General features: G+C 39.0%; 1 protein-coding gene across 12 annotated transcripts in view; it reads left to right on the forward strand.

Moving 5' to 3' along the window:
- The window catches only part of tenm4 (teneurin transmembrane protein 4), a 660,982-nt gene that overhangs the window by 557,274 nt on the left and 89,795 nt on the right, over window positions 1–13,913 (forward strand). For all 12 annotated transcript variants that reach the window (XM_043691653.1, XM_043691652.1, XM_043691657.1 and 9 more), the window contains one exon: window positions 11,899–12,018. In XM_043691653.1, the coding sequence (XP_043547588.1) occupies window positions 11,899–12,018 (120 nt within the window). The remainder of the gene's footprint in view (window positions 1–11,898; window positions 12,019–13,913) is intronic.

Genomic DNA, 13,913 nt, shown 5'->3' on the forward strand with positions numbered 1-13,913 from the left:
TAAATGTCAAAGCATTTTGCAACATTAAAATCCAAACATCATTTCATCTTTCCAGCTACTTTCTCAAGAAGGTGAAATATCTTTTGACACCATCCTCCAATGGGTGGCACGATGGCACAGTGGTTAGCACTGCTGCCTCACAAGGCTTCACCTGGGTTCAATTCCGACCTCAGGCAACTGTCTGTGTGGAGTTTGCACATTCTCCCTATGTCTGCGTGGGTTTCCTCCCGCAGTCCAAAAATGTGCAGGTTAGGTGAATTGACCATGCTAAATTGCCTGTAGTGTTAGGTGAAGGGGTAAATGTAGGGGAATGGGTCTGGTTGGGTTGTGGGTTGGTGTAGACTTGTTGGGCCGAAGGGCCTGTTTCCACGCTGTAAGTAATCTAATCTTTGACAGCAAGCTGAAAGAAACAGCCTACACCTTTAATGGAAAACAAGCTGTCCCAGTTCCTTTGGAGGGTCAGTGTGGACTTGTTGGGCTGAAGAGCCTGTTTCCACACTGTAAGTAATCTAATCAGTAAATTTGAACTATAATTAGTGATATTTATTTAAATCAAATCCCTCATTGAACTCGGGAATCATCCTCTCAGATACTTCTTTCCTTCTTTACTCAGCTTTTCTACAGCCAAATCATATTGTCTAATTCCTTATTTCTTTGGAGCTTTTATTTCCATCTCCTCTTTCATTAGTCTCTGTTTTTCCCACTTCTCACTTTCCATTTTCCTATTGTCCTTACTTTCTCTCCCTGTTTCTTCTAACTGAAGTCTTCATTTCAAACTATATCTGAGTTAACTCCAGCTATAACATTTCAATTTCAGAATTCTAATTCTAAAAGCTGGATAATCCGAGTATCTCTTCTTATATTATCCTTCAAACTGCCCCCCCAAAAATTCCTTAGCCTAGTTTCTGCTAAACTGATGGCTTGATGTCTTCTCTCCCTGATCACAAAGCCCCATAACATAAACAAAGACTCCCATTAACATTCCAGGAAGCGCTTACTGGTTTAAGATTAAAGTTCTGAGAAGATTGACCTAGTTAACGTTTACACCTCTTCACAAAAATGGACCATCACCTTTGTGCCACGAGCTTGAAATCCAATCTCTTTTAAAAATGTATTAATGTACATAAATTATGCACCTTTCATCACGTTGATCAAATATAAATGAGAAGGCAAGAACACTAACTGGAACTTACAAAACTAAATTCCAGTTTTACTGTCAATAAATACAACCTTTAAATGACATTGCTAGTTGTTCAAAGTTTGCACTATAAGGGTTGAAAATATCTATTGGACCCACATACAATTAACTAAACCTGTTTAAGAGTGTTCAAGTTGTTCATAACTTTCAACATTTCTGTCTTATAATATTAAAACAATGAATAAATCAATTTGAGTTTATTCAAATTTTAATTCCTTGGTTCGAATTTCTAATTGGCAGAATTTCACTGACACATACTATAAAAATTAGGATTTATGGCTCTGTAGTTAGATTGATTGGATAGAACTAACATGCTTTCCTTACAGATAATAGTATGTAAATATATGGGATGAATTGGCAGCAGGTGGATTCTTTGCAGTAATATTTAGCTTGTTTGCAATGTAATTGCTTTTAGCCAAGGTCTCCTGAAGGAAAAGCTTGACTAAATTAGCAATGACTGTGGTTTCCAGGGACTTGGTATATTGTGAGAAGTTGATCTTGCCTCCAGTAAGGACAAGTTATCCTACAAAAGGCCAGATACTTACTAGACAGTGTTAATTGTTTTCTGAATGGGGCAAATGTATATGCCAAGGGAGCTTGCAATTTGCAGATCTAATTGAGCAAAGGCATTGAGACACTGCTGTGGGCTACTTCTCCATAAATGTTTGCTAAGCTAATATTTTATGCCAGCGATGGTAGAGATAAACTTAAACATTAGGCAATGCTTGATTACTATGACTTCCATTTATAAATTCTTTAGAAAACAAAATTACAATGTTTAGAAATTCCAGTGAGGGTGGTATTCACGGGCAAGTTTAGTATAAAGTTTTAAACCCCAATGGAAACTAAAACAATTTAACAGGGATTGGAGTAGAATATGAATATTGTTTGAAAAACATTCATGGATTTGGTTGTGAATCACACAACTGAATTCTGCATGATTTGCAATGATATCTTTCAAGAGTGTGCCTTATGATGGAAGCATTACAATTATCTTCATAAGTATATGATAGGAATACTTTGCCAGTGTATATTAGTAACTATTGCATAGATAACAAAATGATGTAAGCTGTCACCATAATTAATCTTTAACTACCTTTCTAACAGAATAAGTGTTTCCTTTGTAATGCTTAGTTCTCTTTTGAGCTAAATTTCTATCACCTGCTGGTCAAACTGTCTCACTTTCTTTTTCCAATTCCAGTCACACATTTGAACAAGTTTACTTGTTCAACCAGAATAGTCTCATTGATATTTAGTTAAAAATTCCTCTCAACATAATAAACAGGTGCACCAGTCCAAGTCAACATAATTTAAAGTATTAAATCCTTTTGCAGTGACAACTGAAAGGCAGGTTCACTCATAAACTAATCTTCTGCACTTTACTCAAGGAAATGGAGATTATGCATTCCTTCATTTGCTAATTTAAACAAGAAAATAAACATGAATATAGAGCCAAAACCACATGATATACTCAAATCTACTTTCCACTAAAGTTAGCATACACAGAAAAACACATGACAGCTGAATTGGGTTTTGTGGATGCCTATGTAGAATAAATTGTTAATGATTTAATTTGGCGGCATGGTTGCTCAGTGGTTAGCACTGTTGCTTCACAGCACCCAGGGACCCAGGTTTATTTTCAGTCTCAAGTGATTATCTGTGTGGAGTTTGCACATTCTCCTCGTGTCTGCATTGGTTTGGTCTCTGGGTGCTGCAGTTTCCTTCTTCATTTCAAAGATGTGCAGGTTAGTAGAATTGGCCACATTATTTGCCCATAGTGTCTAGAGATGTGCAGGCTAGGTGGATTAGCCACAGGAAATGCAGGGTTACTGGGCTTGGGGTGAGTCTGGGTGGGATGCTCTTTGGAGAGGCAATGTGGACCTGATGGGCCCAATGGACTTCCATACTGTAGGGATTTTATGATTTTCAACAAAAATTAGCAATATATTTTTTACAATTACAAAGCTCCTCCTGAGCTGTAGAACAATATTAGCTGACTGCTGATGTATCAAGTAATTCAATTCAATCTACCTGAATAAATATTTGAATGTTAAGCGAGGCTGATAGAGCCAGGTTTCTGAATGAACAAGACATTAACTGGGTGATGGTCGGGTAGAGTAGCTGATTGCTATAAACAAATTGTCGGCTTCTTACCTTGACATTGGATGCAGTGACACAGAGACATCATGATTGACAAGATGAACTGTGATTGATACAAAAATCATGTGTGAAATCTTTCATTTCATTTCACAAATCTTCCATTTTAGTATTTCCAAAAGAATGGAAACTATCATAACTGAGTATTTTGCTGACAGCAGTGAGGGTTATAGATATTGTAGGTAAAATGGAGGTTTTAATGCCAGTTACTCTTTGCAATTTATATGGCATGTTTTGAAAGAACGTCAGAATATATCAGAGGTCAGCTTTCTCTTGATTGGTCTTAATCGAAGTTCATACAACAGCTTTTCATTTAACAGGAACAAAATATTGTTTCTTCCATAAAAACTAAACTAGCTGCTATTCCTAATTAGGAATAAGAGTGCACTGAATAAGAGTGCACGAGCAGTCATAGGACTTTCAGACACACCACATATCACAGCTGTCAAGATATTGTTACATTATGGTGACTGATGGACAGAATGAATTTCATTCTCTGATGGTAAGAACATGATTCAATATGACCTTAAGCCATAGAGACCAAAAAGATCCAAAATGCAATATGTGGGTTCAGAAATGAAAATGGGGGCCACAGTTTCCAGTTTCTCACTGGATTATACAACACACAAAAATCTGCTCCGTGCTTTCTACATAGCCTTTTGATTTTCTCTCTTTCGGTATTTATTTAATTCCATTTTTAAAAGTTGGAGTTAGTTCCAGATCGTACCAACTCACTACGTAAATAAACTTCCTAACTTTCCCACTCATTGTTTTATCAATTGCCTTAATTCTAACATTTTGTGTTAATCAATGAGTTTGATGCAAAATAATGTATACACACATCCAGTTAGAATAGAATTAGCTAAAGCATGGATGCCTCACCCTAGTGAAATAGCTGGTAAGTTTACAAATATAAAATGGTGTTGTGAGTGAGGTATTTTGGTACTTTTGAAAATTTTTCTTCTGCTCATGCATGGAATGTGGGTGTTTCTGGCTATGCAGCATTTATTGCCCATCACGAAACTGAGCAGCATGGTGGCACAGTGGCTAATGTGCCTCATAGTGCTAGGGACTTGAGTTTAGTTCTAACCTTGGGCAACTGTCTGTTCTCCCAGTATATGCATGGATTTCTGCTGAGTGTTCCAGTTTCCTCAAACAGTCAGGTGGACTGGCCATGCTAAATTGCCCCATCATGTCCAAGAATGTGCAGGTGGTTGGCTTAATCATGGTAAATGTGGGGTAATGGGGATGGAGGGTGTCTGGGTGGAATGCTTTTCGGAGAATCAGTGCAGACTTGATGGGCTAATTGCAGTCTGTATTGATATTTTCTCATTCCACATTGTAGGGATTCTAGGATGGCTTGCTAGGCCGTTTCAGAGTGCAGTTAAGGATCAACCGTATTGCTGTGGATCTGGAATCACATGTAGACTAGACCAGGTCAAGATGGTACATTTCCTTCCCTGAAGGGCGTTGATGAATCAGAAGGGTTCATGATCGACAATGGTTGTGTGCTCACTATTGTTAATTCCAGACTTTTCATTATCTAGTTTGGTAATATTTGTACCCACGGCAGCAGATCATTAGAGCATTGGGTTCTAGATCAACCAGTTGAATGACATTACAACTATGTTGCCACCTCCCGCTAAAGACAAACTGAAAAATGAAGTCTAATTTCTTTGATTTGTGCCTGCATTACTGAAAATAAAACTGTTACTGAATTTGCCTAATGCAGTGATTAAGTTAACCTCATAATATTGGTGGCATGATAATTATCCAAGACCACCTTTTGAGTCCCAAGGCTTTCTGTACATTTTATGGGAATTCACTGAGGCAATGCCCTGTAACTGGGACTCCATGTTGGTAAAAATATTTGTGCCCAATAATGGCATTTTAACTGGCCTTTCATTGAGCAACCGTGACAACAGTTCTGAAGAGTAACCATGATGAGAAGGTTGTGAGATATTGGTAAGAAAATCAGACTGCAATGAACAATGTTTATTTTTAATATTGCTGTCACTTAGCAGGGAGTGCACGGTGAGGAAACGCCATATAGAGATATGGAAGCAGGACAAAATGAGAAAGTATCAATGCAGAATGAAGATCAATTCAATATCAATACAGAATGAAAAATGTTCCAGAAATTCAGAAAACACAATATTAGTAAGTGGAATTAACATGACAGGGAGAATGTGCTTGTCAGAGAAGGGGTTCAAAGTGAATTCAAATGGAATAATGAGGTCATAATTTGAACTTTAGTGTGTTGATGAATAATTACAATCTTCCCCTCAACTTGCTCAGTTACCCATCATTTATTATGTGAAGGTTTTAAGCAGAGCTAGTCAGTTCGACGGGGAGAGAGAACTTTGTATTGTGAAACCTGATAAAATGACGAATGAGCAAAATATAATGCTGGAACACTAAATAAACACTTTCTCTCAGTTTTCATTCACCACTGTATGCAAAGAGAAGATCACAGATGTGAAAAAGACAAAACTGATATTCTAACAGTTCAGACAGAAAGATAAAGTAATCTAGAAAATCTGCTTGGTTACTCACCAGTCATTATGTGAAGGCTTCAAGCAGAGCTAGTTGGTTCAACAGGGAGAGAGAGCACGAGGAAGAATCATCTTTGATATAAAGTAATCTGGAAAATCTAACCAAAGTTAAAGATGACCTAAAGATTTCAACCATGGTTACACAAGAAAACAATGCAGGAGATAGTACTGGCAGTAACCTTGATACATTGAAAAAACCAAATAGAAAGAAGTGCTAGAGAGCGGGAAAACTTAGCAGTCATTTTTATCCAGAAACGTGAAGAGTGTTCAATTATACAGCTCGTTTCAAAAAGTCATCACATCCCAAAGCACTTTAAAGCCAATGATGTACTTTTGTAGGAGGTATAGAAGACAAATTTCCAACAGCAAGTTTTGGCAGGCAACAATGGGCTGAATCTTCCAAGAAGTGGCAGTCACCATCAGATTTCCACTATTTCTAATATTTTTCACAAACTGGAAGCTCTAGGTTTCTAACTGGAATTCTGAACCCTTCTTCTTAAGACATGTAGAATGGTTTTCCATGAAAACGCAGGATTGTTGGAGGATGTCAGGCCATGTCCCAGTTTTGCAATACGGGCTGCCACTGACAAATCTTCGGGGCATTTACATTGCTTTTGCATGTGATAAGTGCCAGGCATAGCAAAGTGTTGGCTGTTATGGTGGATAGTGTACTGAGGCCACACTTGGGGGAGAAGGGATCAAATGCTTTAGATTGGAAAAGTTTTGTGGAAGTTTGGAGGGTAAGAGGATAGCTGGAGCTTTGGGGGCTGGAGTAGAACTCAGGATGGTCTTGTGATATTAAAAGGTCAGGGTGAGGTGACAGATCTGAGGGATAATTAGGGAGATGGGCTGTCAGTCCGGATTCAGCCAGTGTAATGTGTACAGAAACTCAGGAGTTAGATGTACTTGTAATCTGTCCAACATTCCCTCGATATCTATATCTGTAAGTAAGTTAGTTCTCTCCCCGTTTTCCAGGTCCAACTTAGTGGTGTGGATTTTCAAGCAGGATCCCAGTGAGCTGAGGAGTTGTTTAAAATTCCTGGACAATTCCTACTGAGATCTCAGAGGAGCTTCACTTTGGGAATATGTCTGGTCTCTGATTATCCAGAGGCTAGAAGATCTTGGCCAATCTGAAATTGGCCAGATTTCCTTTTCATGATGTTGATCAATGGATAAATAATTGCCAGAACATCAGTGATAACTGCCATAATCATCTTCAGGAAAACTTCATGGGATAATTTACATCTAGGAGGCATTGGCCTCATTGTATTATCTGGACTATTAATCTAGAAATCCCACGAATGATCTGGGGATCCAGGTTCAATTCCTGCCATGACAGATGGTTGAATTTAAATTCAATTCTGTTGATTGTCAGGAAAACCCATCTGGTTCATTAATGTCCTTCAAGGAAGGATATTTTATCATCCTTACCTGGTCTGGATACATGTGACTCCAGACCCATAGCATTGGGTTGACTCTTAACTGCTCTCTGGGCAATTAGGGATGGGCCAGCTAGGAGCACCCACATCCTGTGAATGAATTTAAAATAAAACCTCATGCACTAGACAGAGCCTAGGATTGACATTCCATCAAAGAAACAATACTTCCAACAGCGTCACACTGCCTCCTTAGTATACTGGAGTGTCAGCATTGGTCTTTTTGCTGAAGGTTCTCGACTGGACTTGAATCCACAGCTTTATGTCTCCGAAGTGAACATGCAGTTCAGAGAACTAGATATTACTGACAGGAGTGAGAAACATACTCAAATTATGCCTAAAACACAAAAAAGCAAACATTTGGGGGCAAAAGAATATGATTAAAAAAGCATGGACTTCTCAAAGTAATTTATCTTCTTTAATCAACTTTACTGAATTCTTTGAAGAAATCTCAAATGAGAAGTCAAGGGTAATGCAGTCAATATGGTATGCATACTGTGTTATGACTCATTACAGACTGTTAATATTTGAGTAAGAAATCCAATCACGGCAATTAATTGGAAGAATTATGACATAGGTTAGATGTTCTTTTAAAAAAATGAAGACAAACTTCCTTGCACATGTGAAAAGAAATTAAACATTGCAAAAACTGTTAACTTAACATAATAGCTTATGAAGATTTATACAATGAATGTAAGTCTACTTTTAACTCTAACCACATCTTAATGAGTTCCATTACCTTTTGAAATCTTGAAGGTTCAATCATTTTTCCTAGAACCAGCCTGACGATTTATTCAGCCCTCTGGAATTTATTTTAAAAATCCTTAGGAGTTAGAAGATCTCTCAAAATCAGCTGTTGGCTAAGTAAATTTCAAATTTCCTTCAAAGACTTCAGGACAGTGGACTCTAGAGTTCCTTGCCTTGGCCTTACAAAGACATTTTTCCCTAGAGTGCACCCACTGCTTCTGAAGTGATCTTTTGAAGCTAACTGCTTTCTGCCACAATTTCTATAATCTACCGCTATAGATTTTGTCCACTAGCTGAAAGGTAAAGCAAATTGTCTAGCTGTTTTTTTTCCCTCATAAGACCCAAATGAATCTGTTTGCTCCTGTCAGAAAATGCATAAAGATACTTTAAAAAGAACCTTCTCTCCCAGGTTGGACCCTAAATCACTATCTCTAAAGTGACATGGTATAATGTTAAAAATCACACAACACCAGGTTATAGTCGAACAGGTTTAATTGGAAGCACACTAGCTTTCGGAGCGACGCTCCTTCATCAGGTGAAGGAGCGTCGCTCCGAAAGCTAGTGTGCTTCCAATTAAACCTGTTGGACTATAACCTGGTGTTGTGTGATTTTTAACTTTGTACACCCCAGTCCAACACCAGCATCTCCGAATCATGGTATAATGTGGTATAGTTAAAAGAAAAATTGCAAATAAGGTATTTTATCATCAACGCAACTCTTTAATTCTGCAATCTATTAGTAAAGTTAATGTTTCTAATGGATGTAATTACTCTCTGTCTCAATTCCTTTGGTCTTTTACACGTGCCAAAAGTGATCATTTATTGTTCGATCTTTCTCACTATCTAGGTTAACTTAGCACGACAAATACAGGCAATGATTTTAGAGTATAAACCCAAGCTTAGCTGAGATGCATTTACATCCGAGATGTTTTCTCATGTTTCTCAATCATTTTTCCTATTTAAAAGTTTAGTTCTTAAACTGAAAGGTTACATTCTAAAACATATGAAATATAAACCAGATATTCATGACATGATAGTCAACGGATTAAGATTTTCAAATGAATTTGTTTGCTCAAATTACAGTAAAGAAAATGTGAATTTCGCTTCTGTGTGATTGCTTAAAGAGTGCCTTTATGTATATATGAGGGAGATGGGTGGAGGCATAAGTAGAATGGAATGGGAAGAATTAGAATGGGAAGAAACTAATGAATTATAATGAGTAACATAAATAGATGAAGATATACATACAAATTAGAAGGAGAATTAAGCCATTTAGCCCTTCGAGCCTGCTTTGCCATTTCAGACCAAAGCTGATCTATTTGCTTGGAATTCCACATTCTAATCTACCCAAACAATCTTAGATTTCTGTTCAGCAAGGGAATCAATCTTCCTCCACCTTGAAAATATTCAGTGACTCCACCTTACCACCTTCTGAGGTGGAACATTCTGTCATTACAGAATCCTTTGAGAGAAAAGAATTCATCTAATCCTTGACTTAAAGTGGCGGTCCCTAATTTTTAAATAACTTGTAGTTCTGGATTGGCCTACAAGAGGCAATATCCTTCACTTGTCACGACAGTTCATAAACCTATCAATCAAATTCCACCTTATTCTTCTAAATGTCAGTGGAAAAAAATACAGTCTGACCTACCTTTCCTCAAAAGAAAATCCACTTATTTCAGGTATCAATCAAGCAAACTATAGTGATTGTGATGAGGTCAACCAGGTGGACCTCACAGAATATGAGTTTCCTGGTTTGGGCTGTTAAACTGGTCCAGTCTGGGAGCCCTGACTGACAGATAAGAACAGGCGTGTCAAACATCCTGTTCACTCTGACAGCTGGCTCTGAGGGAGCTGGACCAGTAAGTAAGTAAGGGGTGACTTAGTGATGGGATACTGGCCTCTGTGGAGTTATTTTGCAAACCTCCCCTCTAGAGCCTCCATTTGCATCTTTCCATAAATATGGAATCCAAAACTGAGCAGTAAGGTCAACCAGCAGGCTTCTGTTGTGTAGATTTTCCATAATTCTGTGTAAGCGAGGTAAAGCCAAAACCTACCAGAAATATGAGAAAAAATTAATATACAAATCAAGAAATATAATTCACCTCTATTTGTAATAAAAATATTAAAATATTAGCTATTTGTTGATGTCTTGGATAATGTAATGTTTTTTTCACTGATCTATAAAATTTCTCAGTCTGAGAAAAACAAAGTAATTACAACTCAAGTCGGTAATAACAAGGATTCACAGCGTTAAAATAACACATTTCACATATTGTTGCTTGTTGTGCTTGCATGCATCGCTCCATATCAGGATACCTCCACCTGGACAGACTAAAACATGCTGATTTCCAAATGGAGTCAAAAGGCATAGGAGTTTAGTTTTATTTTTCTATTTTAGTCATAGCCAATATAAGAATGACTGGAATCTTCCCAGCCCCTTTGTAGCAGCTTTTGGAAGTGTTGATGTTATCATGTGACATGGGCTTAAGGAATGTCTGAGACATCATGGTGTGGAGCAGCCAGTATTGGACTGTAGTGGACCAAGTTAAAAATTACACATCAGGTTATAGTCCAACAGGTTTATTTGGAAGTACCAGCTTTCAGAACAGTGCTCCTTCATCAGGTAACAAGAGCAATGCACTAAATCTATAACTAAGACCTAATGAAATAAGGAAATGGATGATGGATATATTCAGAGGTTATCAAGAGTGTATTAAACTCTTGACAAAGAAACTGCTTTACAAAGGGATACTTTTCATGACGGTTACTTTAATTACTAATAAAAGTAGCTCGTGCAATGGAATAATATGACACAAATAGGCATGAACAAAAAATTACAAGGCCTACCTAGTGAGTTCTCTCACCATTTCTTACCAAACCTTAACAATCAACTCCACCCTGATGGCATCCATCATCTCTGATTCTGGGCCCATACTAACACAGGCCTTCCCAGATCAGCTATTCACTCAGTAGACATCCACCAAAAGCATTAGTATGACTTCCATACTAACTTTGAAAGGACACTGTGCACCAGGATGAGTACTATACTCCAACAGATAATTGTATTTGTAGTGATTGGGATGAGGACCAGGTGGATTTCATTGATGATGAGATCCTTGATTGGGATTGTTTGCTTGGGTCAATCAGGGAGCCCTGGCTGACATATATAAACAAGAGTTTCAGAGAGTCACCTCATTCTAGGGCCTGCCTCTGCTGGCTGCTCAGAGCCTCTGTACTGTGCACATGTAAGTAAAGGGTGACTTGGTGACGGGATACCACTCTCTGTGCGGTTATTTCATATTTAAACAAAACTCAAGTTCACACTTTTTAGAGAGAGTTTTATTTCAATTGGCTACAATTCATAAAACGCAGCCCTATTTATTACAAACTCTCTATATTTGTACAATTAATTCAGTTCATGTTTGACTACTAATATTTTTGCATTGATAGTAAATTTCTGAGTATTTGTCTTGTTTGGACATGTAAAAGTATTCCTTTCTGGTGGGGGTGGTTAATAACTGCATGTGTTCAAAAATGGTTCACAGGTAGAGTATTACAAATGTGGCAGTAAACCATTAGTCAATGACAAACATTATGAAATACTCTGTTAAATATTTTAAAGTAAATTCAGTTGGGGATTTTTCCAGCCTTCTGATGTACTGCCAGTTAGGACAATGTATAACTAACCACGGGCTTTGGGGGGAATCTCTTCCACATATAATTAGAATGGTTGTAAAACATGACCTTATAGCAATATCTGCATGTGACTGTTTATTTTAATCTGTAATTTCTGTTATTTACAGTGACACGTGTGTAATACGAGGTCAAGCAGTGACAGTAGATGGCACTCCTTTGGTTGGAGTTAATATCAGCTTTGTCAACAATCCACAGTATGGTTACACCATCAGCCGGCAGGATGGCAGGTACAAAGCTTAACACTGATGCACCATTCAAGAAGCAGTTATTTATACTTTATTTACAAACAAGTCATTCTCGTCACAGAATGTTGTATGATGCTTATGCTTTGCTTTCTATAACCCAAATATGAGAAGTTAGCAGCTTTTTATAATAATAAATAATAATTCTTGGTAATAAGGTGCTACCCAAGAGTCTATAACTATCCTGCATTCATTGGGGTCCAGGAGAGGTTTGTGATCTAAACAAACAAACTTGACCTTTTTTCTTCTCTGGCTCGGTACCATGTCCTGCGGCTCTCTGAGCACACCACTTCAAAACTGAGTTTAAATTTAATAAAAATATCAATAGAACCTGCATTTAAGTAATGTGATAAAGCAATGAAAGAACTCTGCAGTTATTTATTTATTCATTTCCACACCCCACCCCTGCACGCTGTCCTGCTGTCTGCTGAAGAGTAGAGGTTGAAATGTCCATTCGACTGTTTGCAGTGAGGTGTGCTATTGGTTCAGCTGTTTTACATCAAATCCCACTTCTGGATGCCTGCATATCTACTGCTGGAGAGATCGTTGACAAATGCATCCTCTTTTTTTGTCGAAGCCATTTGCAGATATTTCTAGGTATCAGAAATATCATCCAGGCTTGTCCCCCTCTCCCATCACCATTTTTGATGCAAAGCTCACTTACCCATGTAAAGGCCAGGTCTTTAGCTGAAGTAGGTGGGCAAAAGAGAAATCCAAAGAATATTAACCCCAGGAGAAAGTGAGGACTGCAGATGCTGGAGATCAGAGTCGGTAAGTATGGTGCTGGAAAAGCACAACCGGTCAGGTGGCACCCAAGGAGCATGAGCTCTTCATCAGGAACAAGGGAGTGCCCAAGGGGGCTGAGAGATAAATGGGAGGTGGTTGAAGCTGGGGGTGAGGGTAGCTGGGAATGCAATATGGAGATGAAGGTGGGGGGGTGGGGGGTGACGGTGATAAGTCGGAGTGGAGCAGATAGGTGGGAAGGAATATGGACAGGTAGAACAGTTCAAGAGGTCAGTGCCAAGTTGGAAGGTTAGATCTGGGATAAGGTGAGAGGAGGGGAAGTGAGGAAACTGGTAAAATCGACATTGCTCCTGCGTGATTGGAGGGTCCCAAGGCGGAAGATGACGCGTTCTTCCTCTAAGCGTCGGATGGCTAGAGTTTGGTGGAGGAGGAGGAGGCCCAGGACTTGCATGTCCTTGGCAGAATGGGAGGGGAGTTAATGTGTTTGGCCATAGGGTGGTGAGGTTGTTTAGTGCATGTGATCCAGAGATGTTCTCTGAAACATTCCGCAAGTTGGCCTCCTGTCTCCCCAGTGTAGAGAATACCACATCGAGAGCAATGGACACAGTAACTAACATGTGTGGAGGTACAGGTAAATCTATGTCGGATGTGGAAGGATCCTTTGGGGCCTTGATGGAGGTGCGGGGGTTGGTGTGTGGGTGCAGGTTTTGCACTTCTTCTGTGGCAAGGGAAGGTGCTAGGGTTGGAGGGTTTGTCAGTCGGGGGCGTGGACCTAACAAGAGAGTTGCGGAGGGAATGGTCTCTGTGGAACGCAGATAGGGGTGGGTGGGAAATATATCCCTGGTGGTAGGGTCTGTTTATAGGTGGCAGAAATAGCGGAGGTTGATGTGATGTATATGGAGGTTGGTGGGGCGGTAGGTGAGGACTGGGGGATTCTGACCTTGTTGCGATTGCAGGGTTTGGGTTCAAGGGGGGAATGTGGATAGTGGAGGAGATGTGCTATATGCATCATCAACTACATGGGAGGGGAAATTGTGGTCCTTGAAGAAGGAGGCCATCTGGGATGTTCTATGGTGGAATTGGTCCTCCTGGCAGCAGATGTGGCGGATGCAGAGGAATTGGGAGTAAGTGATAGC

The sequence above is a fragment of the Chiloscyllium plagiosum genome, chromosome 6 (genome assembly GCF_004010195.1).
Source record: "Chiloscyllium plagiosum isolate BGI_BamShark_2017 chromosome 6, ASM401019v2, whole genome shotgun sequence".
In the NCBI taxonomy this organism is placed as follows: domain Eukaryota; kingdom Metazoa; phylum Chordata; class Chondrichthyes; order Orectolobiformes; family Hemiscylliidae; genus Chiloscyllium; species Chiloscyllium plagiosum.